Genomic DNA, 24,238 nt, shown 5'->3' with positions numbered 1-24,238 from the left:
GGCTCAACGTTTCGCTGCGACTATCGTCGCCCCATCAGAGGGAGGTAATGAGTTGTGGGGCCTAACAAAGGGAGAGTAATAACGTTGAAAACAGCCCAATGCTGAGCAGAGCATAAATCTGCTGTGTTTTCTTTAAGAGACTAAACATTAAAAAAGGAACCACCTTATCTGTCGAAGACAGTCATTCACAGTGGGGGGATTTCTCTCTCTGGGAGAATTTCCCCTGATAACACAATAAGAGCAAATGCTTATTGAGTGTGTAATTAGGTTGAATGTGTTCTGTTTTTCAGGGGCTTTCTGTTTGGTGGTGGGGGGGGGGGGGGGGGGGGGTGACTGACCTGTGGGCATCCAGGGGTTGGGCGACGGCCTCTCCTTGGTGTTGGCCTGCTCCCAATCAAAGTGGTCATCCTTACCCTGGCTGTAGCCGCATGCCGTGTAGGGCCTCTCAAAGTTACAGTCACCTGAGGAACACAACAAGACAGGATTTACAACCACACATTCAATAAGGCATTCTACGTAATTAAGAGACAGACGGACAGAGACAGACGACAAAAGAATACAGGAAGTAGCTTGTTTGCAGTAACACATAGTACAATAGCATATGGCTGTCCAATGTCATCAGATACTACAGGCCAGACGATCACCTGAACTCTATCACTAGGAGGCTTTGTCAACCCCCCCATGCTCCGTATGGTAACAGGCACTCCTGGCATTAGGACAACCACATAGACACTGTGAAACACAACAGAATGCCAGCTCCTACCACAACTTGACAATAGTCCTTCTTACAATGCTCAGAGCACTGACAGATTCCCCAACTCTCACAACTGCTTCTAACTGATATCTGTACACCTGGCAGTGGTGAGGGAGGGAGGCCGACTTTTGATTGGATTCAACTTCCTCTCATATCAATATAAAAGGTTGAATATAAATCCGCTGCCATGTGCAATTTCCTCAGTGTATTTTCAAGTCTAAGCAAGTTCTGAGGTGACTGAACAAAGGCCTGCCTGCCACCGTAATAAGAAACAGCTTCCCTTACGCCTGAGAGCATTGCTCACATATTGTTTATTACCCGGCGTGACATTCTGTGAATTGGGCAGAGGATTTTATCAACCATCTATTGTGGAAAGAGTGAATAAATCAACAAAGAAAAGATCAGTATTGACATATTCAAAATAGGAAGTGTGTAAATCTGCCTTTCCATGTACGTACCCTTAACTTGTTCGGTGTCGCTTCCACAGGACGGTTGAGCTAACGCAGGCTAATGCGATTAGCATGAGGTTGTAAGTAACAAGAACATTTCCCAGGACATAGACATATCTGATCTTGGCAGAAAGCTTAAACTCTTGTTAATCTAACTGTCCAATTTACAGTAGCTATTAGTGAAAGAAAACCATGCTATTGTTTGAGAGTGCTCAATTTTGAACATGAAAAGTTATTAATAAACAAATTAGGCACATTTGGGCAGTCTTGATACAACATTTTGAACAGAAGTGCATATGGTTCATTGGATCAGTCTAAAACTTTGCACATACACTCCTGCCATCTAGCAGCCAAAATCTAAAATGCAATTGGGCTGGAATAATACATTAAGGCCTCTCTCTTGCATTTCAAAGATGGTACAAAAAAAATACAAAAGAACGGTTGTTTTTTTCTTTGTATTATCTTTTACCACATCTGTGTTATATTCTCCTACATTCCTTTCCCATTTACACAAACTTCAAAGTGTTTCCTTTCAAATGGTACCAATAATATGCATATCCTTGCTTCAGGGCCTGAGCTACAGGCAGTTAGATTTGGTTATGTCATTTTAGGCAAAAATTGGGAAAAAAGGGGCGGATCCTTAAACTGTGTTTTTTTGGCTGCACGTGTGAGATTTTTTTTCCCTGAAAAGACGGCGGATGAATATATTTAGTGATACTATGTCAAAGCTAAGATATAATGAATCCAAGATGCATGTATTTTAAGCGCTTGTTGTATACTGTGCGGATGGGAAAGAACTGTCGTGGCCTACCAGCCAGCAACAACACTGCCAGAATATTTATTGGAGCTGCTTCGCTCTGAGTTTGACGGAACCATGTAGCATTTCCTTATTCTGATGCCATTTCGTATCTACTAGGCTTTCAGAGACCGTGTGAAGTAATAAGCTCCTTCTGCTTGGTATTGACGGTTATTGTCATGTCTACTGTACACAACATATCCTTGAGCAGAGGTTCAAACGTCATATCAGGGACTATCAGAGAGTTGGCAAAGAGAGGAAACTAGAGGGGATTTCCAACAGGATCACAAGCCTCCATTCCAACACAGTTGGCAATAAAGTACATATGTAGCACACTGCAAACAGACCACTAGGTCAAAGACCAAGCCATGTGAATGAGTTAGAGTACCATGGCATACCTACATGTAAGTCATGTGAAGTTACTCTGAAAAACATTCAACTGATACATTACATGGCACATTTGCACGCACAGCTCAATACTCTAATATATGGATTTTACATACAGATGGGCACAGATACCTTACAAAAAAGGTAGAGGCATGGATCAGAAAACCAGTCAGTATCTGGTGTGACCATCATTTGCCTTGTGCAGCGCGACACATCTCCTTTGCATAGAGTTGACCAGGCGGTTGATTGTGGCATGTGGTATGATGTCCCACTCCTCTTCAATGGCTGTGAAAAGTTACTGGACATTAGCGGTAACTGGAACACGCTGTCGTACACGTCGATCCAGAGCATCCCAAACGTGCTCAATGGTGACATGTCTGGTGAGTATGCAGGCCATGGAAGAACTGTGACATTTTCAGCTTCCAGGAATTGTGTAAAGGATCCTTGTGACATGGGGCCGTGCATTACCATGCTGAAACATGAGGTGATGGTGGCTTATGAAATTGCACAACAAATTGCCATCATTAAAATGCAATCAAGTTTGTTGTCTGTAGCTTATGCCTGCCTATACCATAACCCCGCCGCCACCATGGTTCACTACAGTTGAAACTGGGATTCATCCGTGAAGAGCACACTTCTCCAGCGTGACAGTGGCCATCAAAGGTGAGCATTTGCCCACTGAAGTCGGTTATAATGCAGAACTGCAGTCAGGTCAAAACCTTGGTGAGGACGACGAAAACGCAGAAGAGCTTCTTTGAGACGGTTACTGATAGTTTGTGCAGAAATTCTTCGGTTGCGCAAACCCACAGTTTCAGTAGCTGTCCATGTGGCTGGTCTCAGGCTGATCCCGCAGATGAAGAAGCCTGATGTGGAGGTCCTGGGCTGGCGTGGTTACACATGGTCTGTGGTTGTGTGGCCAGTTGGACATGATGCCAAATTCTCTAAAACAACGTTGGAGATGGCTTATGGTAGATAATTGAATGTTCATTTATCTGCCAAAAGCTCTGTTGGACATTCCTGCATTCAGCATGCCAATTGCAAACTCCCTCAAAACTTGAGACATCTGTGTCATTGTGTTGTGACAACACTGCACATTTTAGAGTGGTCTTTTATTGTCCCCAGCACAATGTACACCTGGGTAATGATCAGGTGGTTTAATCAGCTTCTTGATATGCCACACCTGTCAGGTGGATGGATTATCTTGGCAAAGGAGACATGCTCACTAACAGGGATGTAAAAAAAAAATGTATGTCCAACATTTGTGAGAAATAACCTTTTTGTGCATACGAAAAATTTCTGGGATCTTTTACACATTCTCATTTACAGCAATGACCTGAGGAATAGTTACAGGGGATGAATGAGCCAATTGGAAGCTGGGGATGAGGGACAGATTAGGAATTTAGTCAGTATACCGGGGTTAACACCCCTACTCTTACGATAAGTGCCATGGGATCTTCACTGACAACAGAGAGTCAGGACACCCATTTAATGTCCCACCCGAAAGACAGCACCTTACACAGGGCATGGTCCCCAATTACTGCCCTGGGGAATTGGGATTAAAAAAAAAATTCTGACCGGAGGTGACACTTTACATGTTGCGTTTATATTAATTGTTACGTGTAAATGTGACTGGATGACAACATAATTTTTGTTTCCAACATTAGGGCTGTTTTCCCAAATAAGTTAAATCCGCTTTGTTTTTTGTTTCCTTGCCACGAAACTAACAAGTATTGCGATACTGTTATGATCCCAGCCCTAGAATGAGTATTTTGAAATACATGCCAATACTATCCAAGGGTATTTCCAAATACATTCCAATATTCCGCTACTTGTCTTGTAAAAAAAATAACTGAAGTCTTCCTTCTAAACGTGTAATTGAGATTTGAAATAGTATTTGAACCCAGGTTTGATCCACACACACAGAAAGCAGCGAGAGAGGTGGAAACAGCAAACAGCAGACGCAGACAGAGTTCCCCAGTGGGCCTTTTCCCCAGATCACGCCGTTTCGAGGGTTAAGATTACGGCGCCGTGATTACAAGGAGAGAGTAAACACACAACTCTTTCTTTGGCGGCCGGGCGGTTCAGCTGGGCGGTTCACCGGTTTAATACGGATCCACTGATATGAGGCGGACAGAGTACACAAACCGAATGGCAACGTTCTCGCCACTACTTTGGTTTGATAGAGGATTATCTATCCTGCCACAGGTAGGCTGATTGATTTGATAGCCTGTGGCAGAAAAGTCCTCTGATTGATCACAGATTCCTTTATTCTCCCTCCTTTCGAAGGGTCATTTTGCGCTATTGTGTTTTTTAAACCTTTTCTCTTCAACACTGTCTGCTTCTCATACTGGCCCTGTAATGCATTTCAAAAGAGCCAAGATCTCTGGTCTCTCTTCCGACAGCAACTAAAGCCTGCTCTCAGATACAGTTGAAGTCGGAAGTTTCCATACACCTTAGCCAAATACATTTAAACTCAATTTTTCACAATTCCTGACATTTGATCCTAGTTTAAAAAATACTGTCTTAGGTCAGTTAGGATCACCACTTTATTTTCAGAATGTGAAATGTCAGAATAATAGTAGAGTGATTTATTTCAGCTTTTATTTCTTTCATCACATTCCCAGTGGGTCAGAAGTTTACATACACTCAATTAATATTTGGTAGCATTGCCTTTAAATTGTTTAACTTGGATCAAATGTTTTAGGTAGCCTTCCACAAGCTTCCCACAATAAAAATCCAAAATCCATTTATTTTGTGAAGAGCAACAGTCCCTCCTGCAGCAAAGCACCCCCACAACATGATGCTGCCACCCTCGTGCTTCACGGTTGGGATGGTGTTCTTCGGCTAAAAGTATCCCGCCTTTTCCTCCAAACATAACGATGGTCATTATGGTCAAACAGTTCTATTTTAGTTTATTCAGACCAGAGGACATTTCTCCAAAAATCACGATTTGTCCCCATGTGCAGTTGCAAACCGTAGTCTGGCTTTTTTATGGCAGTTTTGGAGCAGTGGCTTCTTCCTTGCTGAGCGGCCTTTCAGGTTATGTCGATATAGGACTCGTTTTACTTCATACGCCTTCCACTAGATGGCAACAGGCAGTGAGAGAAGAAATGGAGTGTATAACATCATCTGAGGTCGAATAAAAGCTCTTGGCATGACGTGACCCCAATTTCCTGTTTTCTGGAACGCGCGAGAAGTGACCTGGTATTGCCTTCTGTAAAGCTGTCGTTATAGACGACTAATATTTCCGGCTTTGATTTTATTTGATACATGTGACAATATCATCGTAAAGTATGTTTTTTCAATATAGTTTTATTAGATTATTGAACTTTTTTCGGGACGTTAGGCGTGTTGCTTTGTCTGCGTATGTTCAGGAAGGAGAGCTTCGCGCCACTTTGCTAGCTTTCCGTGCTAATTGACTGGAGAAGAGGACATTCTAAATCCAAACAACGATTGTTCTGGACAAAGGACCCCTTGTACAACATTTTGATGGAAGATCATCAAAAGTAGGACCCATTTTATGATGCTATTTCATATATCTGTCGAACATGTGAACTAGTAGTTTGCGCCCAGATTTTGGGCACGCTCTCGCCATAACGTAAACTGCATGTCGTAATGAAGTTATTTTTAAAATTCTAACACGGCGATTGCATTAAGAACTAGTGTATCTATCATTTCCTATACAACATGTATTTTTTAGTAATGTTTATGAATAGTTATTTGGTCAGAATATGTGAGTGTCAGAAAAATATCCGGACGTTGTGGGAAAAAGATGCTACGTTAGCACAATGTATAACCACTAATTTCAGCTCTAAATATGCACATTTTCGAACAAAACATAAGTGTATGTATAACCTGATGTTATAGGACTGTCATCTGATGGAGCTTATCAAGGTTAGTCAAAAATTATATATCTTTTGCTGGTTTGTTACGATCGCTAACTTTTGCTGCTGGTAAATGGCTTGTGTTTCTGGCTATTGTGGTAAGCTAATATAATGCTATATTGTGTTTTCGCTGTAAAACACTTAAGAAATCGGAAATATTTGCTGGAATCACAAGATGCCTGTCTTTCATTTGCTGTACACCATGTATTTTTCAGAAATGGTTTATGATGAGTATTTAGGTATTTGACGTTGGTGTCTGTAATTACTCTGGCTGCTTCGGTGCTATTTCTGACGGTAGCTGTGATGGTAGCTGCAATGTAAAACTGATTTATAGCTCAAATATGCACATTTTTCGAACAAAACATAGATTTATTGAATAACATGTTATAAGACTGTCATCTGATGAAGTTGTTTCTTGGTTAGTTTGGTTGGTTCTTGGTTAGTAAGGTTGGCTTTGTGCATGCTACCTGTGCTGTGAAAAATGTCTGTCCTTTTTTGTATTTGGTGGTGAGCTAACATAAATATATGTGGTGTTTTCGCTGTAAAACATTTTAAGAATCGGACATGTTGACTGGATTCACAATATGTGTATCTTTCATTTGCTGTATTGGACTTGTTAATGTGTGAAAGTTAAATATTTCTCAAAAATATTTTTTGAATTTCGCGCTCTGCCTTTTCAGTGGAATGTGGGAGGACTTCCGCTAGCGCAACGCTGGGGCTAGACAGGTTAACAAGAAATTTGTGGAGTGGTTGAAAAACTAGTTTTAATGTCTCCAACCTGAGTGTATGTAAACTTCCCGACTTCAACTGTACGAGGGATCCTATAATACAGTATGTGTCCAAGACCCTGCTTTGACTGGGCTTGACAAAGAACAGACCTCCCGGGCGGATTGTTCTTGGGTCCCTGCTATTTGCTTTGACATCGCCATGAGGTCTTGGGGCATACATTCATTGGTCTCAGACTGTAGGTCTTGACATTGTATTGCCAATAGCAGCACTACTGAGGCACTGCTGACTTCAATGAACATAGTGGATCTCCTACACAACTTAACTCAAATTAGCCCAATCACCTCCTACTTTGTTTAGTGTAGCCATCCCCAAATTGCATTCCATGCAATTAAGCACACACACAACCAAAACAGAAGGCAGAGGAATGCACAGACCAACATACACTCACACATCCCCTCTGCTCTCTCCTTCAGTGACTCTCCAGAGCCATAAATCTAAACTATGTAGACAGCCAGTTTAAATGATGCCTGGGTAAAGGAGCGAGCAATGCTTTAGTGAGACGTTGGGGTGTACATGAAAGAGTCTGACAGGCCTCAGAGGACAACTGTTTCCCTCATTCTTCCATCCTCCTTGATCGATAACGCTTCTTCCCTGTCATCTTTTCGGCCTTTCAAGAAAAAATAAAACAAGCAAACAGACTAAAGCTATATTAAAGCTGCTACCAGATTTATGTGGTAAATATTTCAGATGATTCCTGTGTGAGGGGCTCCATTGGTCTTTATAGTCAGACGTTGTGCATTTTGAAAACTCCATCCGTCTTTTCACGGCAATGAGCTACCGGCCACAATCAATAATCCTCCTCACGATGGTACCCATTCCTCCGTAACACATTAAAGCTTTGGCTTGAAAGCGCTTTTATATATTTGGACCGGGTACCACTCCCGTAGTTATTCTTGAACATGGGATATGTGCTGCACTTTGCTCTTTTTCATACTTCTGGAAATTTGACGTGCATTTGTGTCTGACTAAAACTGCAACTTTTGTTGCTGATCCTGCATTTCAAAGTAGTTCCATATATAAAAAAATAGAAAAGCTGCCTAAACAAGCTAAAGCAAACTCAAATTGTGATGTCCATCACACAGAAAAACAACAAAATGGCCGTCCTTGATGAGGAGTTATACCCATAAACTGAAAGCCCATCTGTTCAATTCAACAGTGCAAGACCTGAGCAGATGTGGTTTGCAACCATCCCCTATCCTAGAAAATCAAATGTATTTATAAAGCCCTTTTTACATCAGCAAATGTCACAAAGTGCTATACAGAAACCCAGCCTAAAACCACCAAAAGCAAGCAATGCAGAAGCAAACAGCAGCTCCTGTTCTACCCCTAACAGGTTCATATATAACAGGTCATTTGACATAAAATTGTAGAAATAATACCACCTCCCAATCCCAGCTGGGAAATTACATGGCCTCTAACATCAAAGTCCTCTCTGGTTAGGGAAACCCCAGAGTGTGCATTTGGGCTTGGTGGGCCCTAGTGGCCTGTTCCTGTCTTTATGAGCGTCTTGTCTACCCCTCAGCCCCAAGAGAACACCAGGCACAAAAGCAATCTCAGGCAATTTAAAACCTGATGCCTGCTATCTCCCTCTCCCCGGCTGCACCACCGATGTGAGCCTGGGCATTGAGAACCCTGCTACTAAGCCCGTTTGGGATGGATGGGCCCATACCAGCCCAGGCCTCATTTTCCTTTTTGTTTATCAGGAGGGACCCAGCCAGGTGTCGAGGAGCCTTCTTAGCTGTCAGAATAGGCTGTCTGAGGAGAATGCCTGTTTGGTTTGGGAGGCCTTTAGAAAGGCTTTTAAAAGGCTGTCAATCTTCATGTCATCATCAGTGGCAGAAAGCTATTCTCTTGCTTTCTCCCTCGTGCTCTCATTCTAGAGGAAAAACTAAAAAGTAGGAGGCAGGGAGATTTCCCTGGTTAATGGCCTCCATTGGGGAGATGCTTATCAGGCCGTGTATTGCCCCAGCTTGCTCCGGCTCCAGATAGCAGCCTTTGCACCACACGTTTTCCCTTAACACCTTGCAATTATGTGCTCTGGCGTGGAATCAGAGCGTTACAAATGGTATACGGGCCCGAGGCACTGAACTGCACTGGGCCCTGCGGTACAGCCAGGCTGTGAGCCAAGGTCCCAATGTATTGCAGAGGCTCTGTTGAAAGAGAGGAAATCACAGATCAACAACAGGTCTTTGGAGGGAAGGGAAGGAGGGTGAGGGAAGAAAAGGAGGACAAGGTAAAGGGCGAGGGAAGGAAAGAGGAGGGCAAGGGAGGGAGGGAAAAGGAAGGAAGGAAAAAGGAGTGCGAGGAAGGGAAAGGGGGGCGAGGGAGGGAAAGGGCGAGGGAGAGGAAAGGAACGGCGATGAGGGAGGGGAAGGAGGGTGAGGAAGGAAAGAAAAGGAGGGTGAGGGAGAGGAGAGGAAAGAAGGGAGAGGAAAGAAAGGAAAGGAGGGCGAGGGAAGGAGGGAGGGGAAGGAAAGGGGGCGAGGGGGGAAGGAAAGGGGGCGAGGGGAAGAGAAGGAGGGCGAGGGGAAGGAGGGCAAGGCAGGGGAAAAAAGCAAGGGAGGGGGACTAGATTGAGGGAAGGAAAAGCAGAGCGTGGGAGGCTAAGTGAGGCGAGGGAGGGAGTGGAAGTGAAGGAAAGGTGGAAAGTTAAGGAATGGAAGGCGATTGAGGGTAAGGAAAGGAGGGCGAGGGAGGGGAAGGAAAGGAGGGCGGGCAAGGAGGCAAGTCACTTGCTGCCATCTATATTACCTACATCAGCAGAGAGCTGGGAACAGCCAGACCGATAGGCCCTCACAGTGTTGGGCTTCAACTCAAGTAAAACAGACAGCCTCCAGGTCTGGAAGATTAGGATAATCCCAAAATAATTTGGGAGAACAACAAAGGAGCGGGATCCCAGGGGGATAAAGGAATTGCCAGGCTCCGAGTCAACGTCATTCCACCAGCCATACAGTTACACATGCCACACAGGACCGTACCATTTTCTTTCTCAGCCTAAATTACTCTTTAATACATTAGATGAGAAGACCATTCTCTTCATTACAGTTTGAGGGAGAACATTTCTGTCGGTTGCATCAGCCACTTTGAAATATGTGTTCATTAGAGTTCATTGTAATGGTTGTGAATTGATGACGTTATGGCACTCTACAGTCACTTTCAATGACATCAACTGACTGGCTATTTTGAAAGGGTGTTATTAACTTTAACATGACACATCTGACATGGTTCAGTCTGCGGCTGCGCTAAAGTAATGACAGCTGACAGCTTTTGCATATGGAATCCGTTTCACTGGACTTTGAAACAAAGCTGTTTTTCCTCCAACATTTATTGTGTTCACTCTTGAAATGTGAATACTGGGAACCATTGCTGTTCCACTTCCCTGCAGGTGTGAAACCTCTAAATGTATTCCAACATAAATTCTCTGCATCATCTGCCAGATGTTTTGTGTAAGCCCCGGGAGACTCTGACCATATATATCGCTGAAACATTGACGGGAGTGGCTAATAACAACTTCATTATTTCTCTATCAATAAGGGTGAGAATCTAAAACGCATTAGGCTGAGAGGTGATCTGCTGTTTAAACACAGGCTCATTGACCCGAACAACAGAAGTAATTAATCATATTATGCTCATATCGAGCTTCTCACAGACTCTGGCAAACCCCGGCCAACCATTCACTTTATGCACCAGGGAAGCCACTTGCTCGATACGTCTCCCTCCCCCCCCCCTCTTCCTCCTCCTCCTCTCACCCACTCCTTCTACTTCCCAGCTGGGAGACGCACTTGATCAGCCGAGTGGACATCCTACTAATGGAAACATACCAGTGGCGTACACGACCCAGGAGATGGGACAGAGTCAGAGGGGAGAAGAATCCGGTTTCCACACAGGTAGATGAGTTCTAGCAGCACGCCGTCAACGGGCTTTACCCTCTTCCAATGCCCTTTTTGGCCATCTCCAGTCACTGTCCGTCCGTCCGTCCGTCCATCCACTTCATCCACCCATCCACTGATCATCCACCCATCCGTCCACTCATCATCCACCCATCCATCCACTCATCATCCACCCATCCACTCATCATCCACCCATCCATCCATCCACTCATCATCCACCCACCCACTTCTTGTTTCAGCAGTCTCCTGCCACGACTTGGGTGCCCGCGGATGAAAGTGGCCGTCAAAAGCGAGCTGTATGGGAATGAGGCACCAGGGCAAAAAACTCAAAACGTGGGAACCTAGAAGGACCACCCAAGGAGGACCAAAACAGCACCGTCAGGCCTTGGTCTGAAATATCATGAACAAACATAATAATAGAAGAGACTAAGTGTTTAACTTCTGGACTGGACCATTGGCTTCAAATATAGAAGCTGTTAAACAGATTAAAGAGCAAAACACAGCATCCATGTTTTTACAGAGCAACACAAGCAAACTTCCTCTGCGCCTCAGTGAGACTGTTAAACACAGGGGCCGGGCCGTGTCTTTGAGATAGCAGAAGGGACACGTGAATAGCGGAGCGACAGGTAAGGGGGAACGTTAAGGAGACATGAGGAATGGCAGGTAGTCTTCCTCCTCTCCCAACCGCCAAATGATGGATGAGATGCCCGGGCGACGGTGACATTCGTCTCCCTCCTTCACCGTCTCAGTCTTCCGGGCTCTGTCACTCCCACTCCATTATTATACCAGATCTGTCTGTCTTTGCGGCCACGACGTCGCTCAATTAGGACGAGTCTCAACATGAAGACTAACTGACAACGATGATGATGATGATTGCGGACAGTGAGACGAGGGAGGTGATGTTGCAAGCACGTGCATGTAGACACTGACAGAGTAGCAAACATTGTCACATGTTAGTTCATGAATGCAAAGTGACACAGCTGTGTGCTGCTAGCCAAGAGTAGGGACAGTGAGTGATTGTGCTATGCAGTGAAACATATTCTAAGCATATTGTAAATTGGGGAAGCGTGGAGCTGCAGAACATCATGTGAAGGCGAACGGCTGTGCTCAGGCTTTGCATGGACAAGAAACAATACATCAAAGGTCCCGTTGCACTAAACGTTACTGCATGCTAGTAGACAATGAGCATGATCCTACTTTTACATTTTGCTGCAAACCATTTATTTGTTTTTAGAGTCACCATAATGGGAAACATCCAGTAACTGATACACTATACGCACACAAAAGTATATGGACACCCCTTTAAATTAGTGGATTCGGTTATTTGGCTAGTTCCAAAAACGGTATAAAACTGAGCACACAGCCATGCAATCTCCATAAACAAACATTGGCAGTAGAACGGCCCGTACTGAAGAACTCAGTGACTTTCAATGTGGCACCGTCCTATGACACTCAGTTCAAACAGTCAATTCATCACATTTCTGCCCATGCTAGAGCTGCACCAGTCAACTGGAAGTGCTGTTATTGTGAAGTGGAAACATCTAAGAGCAACAACGGCTCAGCCACAAAGCCACAAGCTCACAGAACAGGACCACATAAAAATTGTCTGTCCTCAGTTGCAACACTCACTACCGAGTTCTGCCTCTTGAAGCCACTTCAGCACAGTTCATCGGGAGCTTCATGAAATGGGTTTCCATGGTCGAGCAGCCGCACACGAGCCTAATATCACCATGCACAATGCCAAGCATCGACTGGAGTGGTGTAAAGCTCGCCGCCATAGGACTCTGGATCAGAGGAAACGCGTTCTCTGGAGTGATAAATCACGCTTCACCACCTGGCAGTCCGACGGACTAATCTAGGTTTGGCGGATGCCAGGAGAACACTACCTGCACCAATGCATAGTGCCAACTGTAAAGTTTGGTGGAGGAGGAATAATGGTCTGGGGCTGTTGATTCGGCCAAGGCCCCTTAGTTCCAGTGTAGGGAAATCTTAACGCTACAGCATACAATTACATTCTAGACAATTCTCTGATTCGAACTTTGTGGCAACAATTTGGGGAAGGTCCTTTCCTGTTTCAGCATGACAATGCCCCTGTGCACAAAGCGAGGGCCATAAAGATATGGTTTGTCGAGATCTGTGTGGAAGAACTTGACTGGCCTGCACAGAGCCCTGACCTCAACCCTATTGAAAACCTTTGGGATGAAATGAAACGCCGACTGCTAGCCAGGCCTACCTCACTAATGCTCTTGTGGCTTAATGAAAACAAGTCCCCACAGCAATGTTCCTACATCTAGTGGAAAGCCTTCCCAGAAGAGTGGAGGCTGTTACAGCAGCAAAGGGGGGGACCAACTGATTTTGGAATGAGATGTTCGATGAGCAGGTGTCCACATACACTACATGACCAAAAGTATGTGACCTGACAAAAACAAAGGGATGCCAATCAGTCGCTTCCCCTTACATTGTGGGTAATTAGAGCCTCGGGTTTAAATGTGGCATGTGAGTTTACTAGCAGCCCCTGAGTGTGATTGTAAAGTAGAGTAGGGAGGGTGGCTACTTGCCTACATTTACAGCCTGGCCTGTAGAACTTCAGAGAGTGAATGAAAACCTGAAATCGCTGTTTGAGCCATAACAGCCATGCCAGGAGCCAAATGTGATCTTCTGTGCTCTGTGTGAGAGAGATTGGGTAAATAAGTGCGGGAGTAATCAATGTAAGTATTTTGACAATGAGTTTGGCTGTGTAGGTGATAAACATCTGAAGGATGAGCAGAGTAGGGTGCAGAAAAAAATCATACTTCTCAAAGTCCCAGTATAACACAAAACCTCCACAACCTGTACTTCGGGGAGGTCCAACCGCTGCTAGCTATATTGGAGAAATGGTGTGCTTGGTCTCCCATAGCGGCTCGTAGGTCCGACATGGACCACTTGGATGCAGCCTAGTTAGATATGGCTCACACACGCCTTACTTGGTGCATCTTGCTGAGACCCTGTGAAGCGCTGCAGACAGAGATATTCAACAGAGGGGCAGGCTCCATAGAGCTGCTTTGATGCTCCGTTACTCCCACACGAAGAGACAAAGAGAGAGTAGGAGACATGACGAAAGAATCAATTCCATCAAACTCGCAGATGTGTGACGTGTAAGTATTTCTTGAATGGGGGTTTGGTCTGTGACTCCCATGGACAAGGAGCCTAATTAACGAAAATAACAATACATCCGGTCCCTAGCCACGGCTCATTCATCCCGGACTTCATCTGTAAGCAGAGCCTGGAGAAAAAAGACTGAGGGGACTTACTCTTGCTCAGTTCCCTCGCTCTTTTCCTCTTACCCCCCCACCCCCACCCACACATTCTGCCAAACCAACGCACTTGGTGCCAGTTCAATGACCTCTTTAAATGGACAGATTCCCCAGTGTAAAAGTGTGCTGTGCTGAACTTGAGTTCCCTACTTGCTGATCCCTCACTATTTGTACTGAGTGGAAGGGGAGGGCAACTCCCACATGGATGGCTTTACTCAGTCGTAACAGGAGGAATGCACAGCAAACTCCATTTACGCATTCCTGACAGATGCGGTTTACAGAGGAATCATTTAAAAACACTCAGATTCATATTTTCAAGAAGAGGATTTGATCCAAAGAGGAAATGAGATGCACGTATGAATGCCACCGTCTCCATTTGGGCCCGAACATGTTTTCTAATTATGCATTGATCTAGTGTGCGGTATTTCTCTTGTTTTCCGTGGGTTTGAATGTTTTCACCACTTCTCTCCAGTAGTAGTACTGTTACATGAAAAACTCTGGGGGGTTTACTGTGTTACTGTAGCGGTTTGGAAACTCAATTTATTTAAAGCTTTGAAGTAATTTTTCTTTTAAAGAACACTTAAGATACCGTTTCATTCTGGCCTTTCCGTAACCCTTCAAATAAAAACTGTATTTTTCAATAAAAGACCTTGAATAATTGACATTACAAGAGGTCAATTCAACAGAGCGCATATTCAGGCTACAAAAATTCATTCAAACTAAACCCACTTATGTGAAACTGTCAGAGTAGAGTTTTGAATTGGATACATATTGGCTAGTGATTGGATGCAGCTGCTACTAAGAAGCAGAGGATACTTCCATGGATGAATCAGTCAAGGAGTCGCCTTGCCTTTTGTCCCCGATTTTACTGAAGGTACAGTAGGCTGTGTGTTTACAGACCCAGCCGAGAGCTTCAAATAAAACCCCCCAACAACAAAGGAAGAAAACAGATCAGCAGCAGATCCAGCACTACAAACTGCAGGCTGAACAAGAGCTTGGCAGATGCATCCACAGTTGTGTTCCAGATGCTCTCGTCGTTTCTCCGCCACAAACTAATGAAACACGTACCACCAACGCCGCCCTGCTACACCCGTGCACCCCCTGCCGCCCTGGGACTGACAGCGAGGCGTGATGGATATATTTTAGGGTCTGAACTAATTCACTAAAAACCGCCACAGTTCAATATCGCAGAGGCTTGAAAAGGTGATTTAAACCCAGCCCGTTCCGAACGGGTTGCGCTGGGGTTCATTGAAAAGATAGCCTCTCCATGTGATGGAGGGGTGGGGGGGGGGACAGCACCTCACTGACGTCCCCCTGCTTAGCATCTCGTTTAAACAGGCCCTCCCACAGCTCACATCCTCACTGCTCCGGCCGGCCAAACGAGCCTTTTTTCCCCAACAACGTAGCAAACCACAGAGAAAGATAGAGCGATGGAAAGACAGGGAAGTAAAGGTCCTCTTGCTGAAGCCGCATTAAAACATCTGTCTGCCTCGTTCCCAGGGCCTAATTTGTCCAAACCTGGGAGGTTAACGTGCCAACAGTTACTCCCAGGAATATGCCTCTCCAGAAGGGAGGAACATTGTGTTTGATCTCACAAATCAGTGAAGTAAACAACAACATTAAAGGCCTTTGTTATTTGGTTTGGAGAGAGAAAAGATAGAGCACACTTATGTAAGAGACTGAGAATACTTCCAGGTTGAATAAGTAAGGAGGCCTGCTGTTAAGCCAGATAGTAGTAGAAAAAAATTGGCTCAAAGTACTGTAATAACATTCTGCAAATGGTAAAAACCTGTATAAAATTACTCTCAAAAGTATATTGCATCCTTAAATATTTCCCTTAAGACATTCACCTAAATTAAGTCCATGCATCTACTTGCAGCGTAACTCCGTTTGACACGGCACATTTGTACATCGAACGCTCAACAAAAAGTACAATATGACTACAGCGTGAATTTTCTGAGGAGGAGCCCTCTGAAAGACCACTTCAGTGAAACCTTCCACAGTAAAATTGTCAAGGTGATAAAACTGTATGGACTGGCCAGTTGCCAGATGAATCCTAGAATCCCTACGTGTAGTGAGAAAAATAGCATGGAGAGGCCTGATGTGAATGGCCAGAGGCCTTTAGGCCATACCACACACAGAATAAACAGGAACTTAACCTGACCTTAGTCATCCACTGGGCCTCCACCTTCTACCAATGTTTTCACAAGGCAACCTTCAAAAGGCCTCTTTATTGTGGCCTCATTCACTTTGATTTTTCCATACTGTTTTCAGTTGGATGCGTGGACAGCTGTGGTCAAAGAGAGAGACTGAGGTGGAATGTCTGGTGTTCTCCTCTTGGTCAGGCTCCATGAGGCCTGGCTGGGTCTATCTCTGTATATAGAGATCTGCACGCACAGTCCTGGCCCTGTAGCTGCCTTCCAAACATGGACTCTATTAAAGCAATGGCAGATCGCCTGGGTGTGGTTAGGCCTCTCCTCTCCCTCCCTATCCACATGAAACGCAATTCACCAATAAAACAAAAAAGATACATGCATACAATGTTCCCTCAAATGTTTTCATCACTGAGCAAATCTATGATCCTCTGAGTGCAAACTTGAACGTTGTGAAGATTCTGTGCAACTTCCAACTTGCATTTACTGTGAACACTGAGGCTGTGTCCGCTTTAAGTTAGTGTTTTACTGTGAACACTGAGGCTGTGCCCGCTTTAAGTTAGTGTTTTACTGTGAACACTGAGGCTGTGCCCGCTTTAAGTTAGTGTTTTACTGTGAACACTGAGGCTGTGCCCGCTTTAAGTTACAGTTTTACTGTGAACACTGAGGCTGTACCCGCTTTAAGTTAGTGTTTTACTGTGAACACTGAGGCTGTGCCCGCTTTAAGTTAGTGTTTTACTGTGAACACCGAGGCTGTGCCTGCTTTAAGTTAGTGTTTTACTGTGAACACTGAGGCTGTGCCAGCTTTAAGTTACAGGTTTACTGTGAACACTGAGGCTGTGCCCGCTTTAAGTTACAGTTTTACTGTGAACACTGAGGCTGTGCCAGCTTTAAGTTACAGTTTTCCTGTGGCCATGTAGGCTACTGTGGCTATTTGATCATAATGGAGGCCTACCAGATTGGCTTACCATAGAAAACAATGGAGAAAATGCATCACATAACATTTTAACATGGAAATAGCTAGTCTGTCTACAGTAGCAGCCAATGTGTGGTGTTCAATGTAGTCCTACATTCCATGAGACTTTTGAAACTAATATGATAATTCATCATTATTCTCATACCATTATTACAGAGAATCAGACAAATTATGCTACCCTCTGCCTAATGGCTACTTAGCTTATTCAAGTCTGTCTCAAAATAAAACACTTCCCCTTTAAGACAAAAAAAGATATCTTTACCTAACTCACTTTTCAAAGATGCACATGTTTTGTGCTCTTGTAGGAAGCAATCACTCCCTTATCTCTGACAAAAAAATGCATCTATAACAGGGCTAATAACTCACTAACTAGCAAAGGATTTGAACAAATGTACACGCGTCGCTACATGCAGCTCTCGCTTTGATCTACTCATGAACGGTCATGCTGTAAGCACAGTCCAGTTCAAAGCGCATGGCACAGATCCATATATGGCAATGGTCTATTTGCATACAGGCCTACTACAGCTCTGATTGGTTATGGCGCAACAGTCTATGTAGAGTAGTCTGTAGAATACGGGCCTTGAGTCATGCCTGTCAATGCAATAGAATACTACTCCGATGCGTTCTACCTACAACAAAATCTCTTACATAGTTTGTTTTACATACAAAGTCTTGCATAGTTCCTTGTGTTTCGGGATGTTGCATTGAAAGTGGCTAATATTGCACTGATTCGATCACAATTCCTACAATAAAAGGAAAACGTTCATAGTGTTAACACGGAAACTCTAGAAAGTTGAATGAAGTTTGCACAGCTTAGAGCAGGGGTGTCAAAGTCAAATGGACGGAGGGCCAAATAAAAAATTTAGCTACAAGCCGAGGGCCGGACTGTTCGAATGTTCATTGAAAATTTTTTAAATGACGCATATAGTCTAGTGAACCTAATTGAACCTACTGAAAACCTAACAAATATATTCCAATATGATCAGATAAATAAAGCAATATTTTCTTATGGCTCTGTCAGTAATCTTTAATTTTCAACAGACACAAAAGACAAATTTCCTTTATATAAAAATCCCCATAACATGAACATTAAATGAAAGAAACCGGTATTCAAGGCACCTTTCCCTGGCTTAGCCATCGCACCTCTGTGTGATAAGGCAAATCACCATGCTCCGTTTCTAACTCCGTCAGAAATGCCTTGAACTGGCGGTGATTCAAACCTTTGGCTCTGATAAAGTTAACTGTGCGCGTGATGATGCTCATTACATGCTCCATTTTCAAGGCTTTACCGCACAACGCTTCCTGGTGTATGATACAATGATAAGCTGTCAGCTCACCTGTCGCGTTTTCCTCTTGCATCTTTTCCCGTATCTTCGCCACCAGTCCGCTCCTGTGTCCACACATCGCAGGTGCTCCGTCGGTTGTCAAACCCACGAGTTTTTCCCAAGGCAGCTCCATCTCATTTACACAGCAGCCTACTGCTCGGTGCGTCACCGTTGCATTGTGGGAAATGTAGTATTGGTGCTTGTAAAAGATCTGCGGGCTGCCGGCTTGCTGCGGTCTGCGGGCCGGTTCTAATAATAAATCAAGATCATCCCAGGGGCCGTAAAAAACCTTCTCGCGGGCCGGATGTGGCCCGCGGGCCTTGACTCTGACATATATGGCTTAGAGGGAACATTGCATACATATGTACTGTACATACATAATGTACATACAGTTTCTGGGGTTTAGCAACAGGAAATAAAGCAGTAAAGTGTAAATCCCTAATATCCGTCATAATCCTAGCTGCGTGTTGAATTGGCAATAACGGTCGCCGAGGCAGCCCGCTCCACAGCTTGAAGAGTCTGTCAAACCTGAGCGTGAGTCGTCGATGGCATTAACTAATTGCCAACTAGGAAGAAAAACAGTGTGTGGGGTAAATTCATACGCCAGCAGGGATCAAGGTGAAACAATAACACAACGCAGAGAGAACAGCGCATCTGATCGCCAATTTACACCTCAGACTAATTTAGCTGGTTATAGTGGTTACTAGGAGCAGTGTTCTTAGACAATTTAAAATGGAAATTCCTTGTTAGCTGGGAGATGGCTATCCCCTGCAGACTGAGTTTGGTCTGATGAGCCTGAGTGATGTGCTAACAGAGTGCCCTTTGTTGGACGACGGTGAGTGGTGGTCTACTTCTACACACTTCTGCATGTTAATAGATTCTCCCTGCTGTCTCATTGCCTCTCTGTGCTCAATCAGAGAGCTAAAGCTCGGGGCAACATCTTTCCTATCCAGGGGGGATTATATAGACGGATTTATGAAGGGAAAAGCAGCTTTCGATAGAAATATCATTATGGCTTCGAGAGCCGTCTTGTAAATTGTTAGATTTGTGAAGTTTAATGTCAGTCAGGCCGAGACAATAGTCTCGGTTTTTATCCCGACGGAAAATAACACGACAACCCATATTCTAGTGAGTAATCCTTTTTATGAGAGACGTAGCTGTCTGGTATATTGTAAACAGATTGGTTTAAATGTGCTCAGCATCGTTTTCATAATGTTATAATACACAGATTAATCCTCATTAAGCCATTAGGAAGCGCCAAATAGATTAATACACAAGGCTTTGCATCATCATCTTCTTCACACCTGTTATTAATGAGATGTATAATAATGTATTAACGGTAATCAAGGTATATCATGCAAATCAAGTATTAAGAGAAATCGTCAGGCGTTGAAAGATGATGGTTTAACGGGGAATAGCTACTTCATATTCTGAGTTGGTGTCGGGCCGGGAGTCAGGGTTACACAACTGGGTGGAGGTCACATACAGTTTGTGTTATCTGATCACCAAGGGAATGCAACCGGAACATTCCAGGGTCCTTCTGCAAGCCACAGAAAAACACACCACTGCTACAGTAACTATAAACATTTACACAGAACTTAACATGGGCTAATGTTGCATTGTGACAGCGTATTTGGGATAGAGTGGAAAGGGCCATAGGTTGAGTAACTTGAAGAACGAGCACAGTCTCGACTCAGAGTAGACCTATCGGTTTTCTACATCGAGACAAACACTAAGAGAACATTCTTTCTTTTTGTTTATAACCAGAGACTGAATAACCATCTTAAGATGCAATCATTTATCTGTGCAGAGGCCCCTTGAAACACTCGCCCATTGGATGAGATCTAGCGCACCCGATGTCGCAGGAAGGCCAAAAAGATCAAGGACATCAACCAGCCGAGCCACGGCCTGTTCACCCCGCTACCATCCAGAAGGAGAGGTCAGTACAGGTGCATCAAAGCTGGGACCCAGAGACTGAAAAACAGCTTCTATCTCAAGGCCATCAGACTGCCAAACAGCCATCACTAGCCGGCTACCACCCGGTTACTCAACCCTGCACCTTAGAGACTGATGCCCTATGTACATATAATCACTGGTTCCTTTAATGTGTACATACTGTTTCATTCACTTCAATGGTGTGTATATACACTCTATTCTATTCTACTGCATTTTATTCGTCCTAATATTTATATATATTTCTTAACTGTATTCATTTACTTTAGATATGTGTGTATTGTTAGATATTAACTGCACTGTTGGAGCGAGGAACATAAGCATTTTGCTACACCCGCAATGACATCTGCTAAATAGGTGTATGTGACCAATAACATCTGCTAAATAATGTGTATGTGACCAATAACATCTGCTAAAAAGGTGTATGACCAATAACATCTGCTAAATAGGTGTATGTGACCAATAACATCTGCTAAATAGGTGTATGTGACCAATAACATCTGCTAAAAAGGTGTATGACCAATAACATCTGCTAAATAGGTGTATGTGACCAATAACATCTGCTAAATAGGTGTATGTGACCAATAACATCTGCTAAATAGGTGTATGTGACCAATAACATCTGCTAAATAGGTGTATGTGACCAATAACATCTGCTAAAAAGGTGTATGTGACCAATAACATCTGCTAAAAAGGTGTATGTGACCAATAACATCTGCTAAAAAGGTGTATGAGACCAATAACATCTGCTAAATAATGTGTATGTGGCCAATAACATCTGCTAAAAAGGTGTATGAGACCAATAACATCTGCTAAATAATGTGTATGTGGCCAATAACATCTGCTAAAAAGGTGTATGAGACCAATAACATCTGCTAAAAAGGTGTATGAGACCAATAACATCTGCTAAATAATGTGTATGTGGCCAATAACATCTGCTAAAAAGGTGTATGAGACCAATAACATCTGCTAAATAGGTGTATGTGACCAATAACATCTGCTAAAAAGGTGTATGAGACCAATAACATCTGCTAAATAGGTGTATGTGACCAATAACATCCGCTAAATAGGTGTATGTGACCAATGACATCTGCTAAAAAGGTGTATGAGACCAATAACATCTGCTAAATAGGTGTATGTGACCAATAACATCTGCTAAATAGGTGTATGAGACCAATAACATCTGCTAAATAGGTGTATGTGACCAATAACATCTGCTAAATAGGTGTATGTGACCAATGACATCTGCTAAAAAGGTGTATGAGACCAATGACATCTGCTAAAAAGGTGTATGAGACCAATGACATCTGCTAAATAGGTGTATGTGACCAATGACATCTGCTAAAAAGGTGTATGAGACAAATAACATCTGCTAAATAGGTGTATGTGGCCAATAACATCTGCTAAATAGGTGTATGAGACCAATAACATCTGCTAAATAGGTGTATGACCAATAACATCTGCTAAATAGGTGTATGAGACCAATAACATCTGCTAAATAGGTGTATGTGACCAATAACATCTGCTAAATATGTGTATGTGGCCAATAACATCTGCTAAATAGGTGTATGTGACCAATAACATCTGCTAAAAAGGTGTATGAGACCAATAACATCTGCTAAATAGGTGTATGAGACCAATAACATCTGCTAAATAGGTGTATGTGACCAATAACATCTGCTAAATAGGTGTATGAGACCAATAACATCTGCTAAATAGGTGTATGTGACCAATAACATCTGCTAAATAGGTGTATGTGACCAATAACATCTGCTAAATAGGTGTATGTGACCAATAACATCCGCTAAATAGGTGTATGTGACCAATAACATCTGCTAAAAAGGTGTATGAGACCAATAACATCTGCTAAATAGGTGTACAGTCGTGGCCAAAAGTTGAGAATGACACAAATATTAATTTTCACAAATTCTTCTGCCTCAGTTTGTATGATGTAAATTTGCATATACTCCAGAATGTTATGAAGAGTGATCAGATGAATTGCAATTAATTGCAAAGTCCCTCTTTGCCACGCAAATGAACTGAATCACCCCAAAAAATTCCACTGCATTCAGCCCTGCCACAAAAGGACCAGCTGACATCATGTCAGTGATTCTCTCGTTAACACAGGTGTGAGTGTTGACGAGGACAAGGCTGGAGATCACTCTGTCATGCTGATTTAGTTTGAAAAACAGACTGGAAGCTTCAAAAGGAGGGTGGTACTTGGAATCATTGTTCTTCCTCTGTCAAGCATGGTTACCTGCAAGGAAACACGTGCCGTCATCATTGCTTTGATTAAAAAGGGCTTCACAGGCAAGGATATTCCTGCCAGTAAGATTGCACCTAAATCAACCATTTATCGGATCATCAAGAACTTCAAGGAGAGCGGTTCAATTGGTGTGAAGAAGGCTTCAGGGCGCCAAGAAAGTCCAGCAAGCGCCAGGACCGTCTCCTAAGGTTGATTCAGCTGCGGGATCGGGGCACCACCAGTACAGAGCTTGCTCAGGAATGGCAGCAGGCAGGTGTGAGTGCATCTGCACGCACAATGAGGCGAAGACTTTTGGAGGATGGCCTGGTATCAAGAAGGGCAGCAAAGAAGCAACTTCTCTCCAGGAAAAACATCATGGATAGACTGATATTCTGCAAAAGGTACAGGGATTGGACTGCTGAGGACTGGGGTAAAGTCATTTTCTCTGTTGAATCACCTTTCCGATTGTTTGGGGCATCCGGAAAAAAAGCTTGCCCGGAGAAGACAAGGTGAGCGCTACCATCAGTCCTGTGTCATGCCAACAGTAAAGCATCCTGAGACCATTCATGTGTGGGGTTGCTTCTCAACCAAGGGAGTGGGCTCACTCACAAACTAAGTGGCTCGGGGAACAAAACATTGATATTTTGGGTCCATGGCCAGGAAACTCCCCAGACCTTAATCCCATTGAGAACGTGTGGTCAATCCTCAAGAGGCGGGTGGATAAACAAAAACCCACAAATTCTGACAAACTCCAAACATTGATTATGCAAGAATGGGCTGCCATCAGTCAGGATGTAGCCAAGAAGTTAATTGACAGCATACCAGGGCGGATTGCAGAGGTCTTGAAAAAGAAGGCTCAACACTGCAAATATTGACTCTTGCATCAACTTCATGTAATTGTCAATAAAAGCCTTTGACAGTAATGAAATGTTTGTAATTATTCTTCAGTATTCCATAATAACATCTGACAAAAATATCTAAAGACACTGAAGCAGCAAACTTTGTGGAAATTAATATTTGTGTCATTCTCAAAACTTTTGGCCACGACTGTATGTGACCAATAAATTGTGATTTGATTTTGGTGCTTAAATCAGCCTCTTTTTTCTTTTTCAATCCCTTATGTCATAGCCTCCTTCAGCTGTTACTCCCCCCTCTCCCCTTCTGTGCCCTAACCCCCTATGGGTCACCAGGCAAGGGCCCTAAAGTCCTAAAGTCAGCCAACAGTTGCTCTGAGGTACATACACTGTGCAACCGTAACTGACACCCCAGCCCCCCTCCTCCAAAATCCCCCTTCCCCAACATCCCGGCTCCACTCACAGCCTACCTCCCAGTGACGGCCTAGGG

The 24,238-nt window shown here is 43.7% G+C and overlaps 1 protein-coding gene across 8 annotated transcripts in view; it reads right to left on the bottom strand.

Annotated features, from left to right (window-relative positions):
- The window catches only part of LOC139583365 (receptor-type tyrosine-protein phosphatase mu-like), a 309,931-nt gene that overhangs the window by 249,452 nt on the left and 36,241 nt on the right, over positions 1-24,238 (bottom strand). For all 8 annotated transcript variants that reach the window (XM_071414354.1, XM_071414355.1, XM_071414358.1 and 5 more), the window contains exon 2: positions 339-461. In XM_071414354.1, the coding sequence (XP_071270455.1) occupies positions 339-461 (123 nt within the window). The remainder of the gene's footprint in view (positions 1-338; positions 462-24,238) is intronic.

This window comes from Salvelinus alpinus, chromosome 8 (assembly GCF_045679555.1).
Source record: "Salvelinus alpinus chromosome 8, SLU_Salpinus.1, whole genome shotgun sequence".
Classification (NCBI taxonomy): Eukaryota; Metazoa; Chordata; class Actinopteri; order Salmoniformes; family Salmonidae; genus Salvelinus; species Salvelinus alpinus.
Note: the sequence above shows the minus strand (reverse complement) of the source record. Positions and strands in the feature narration are given on the sequence as shown.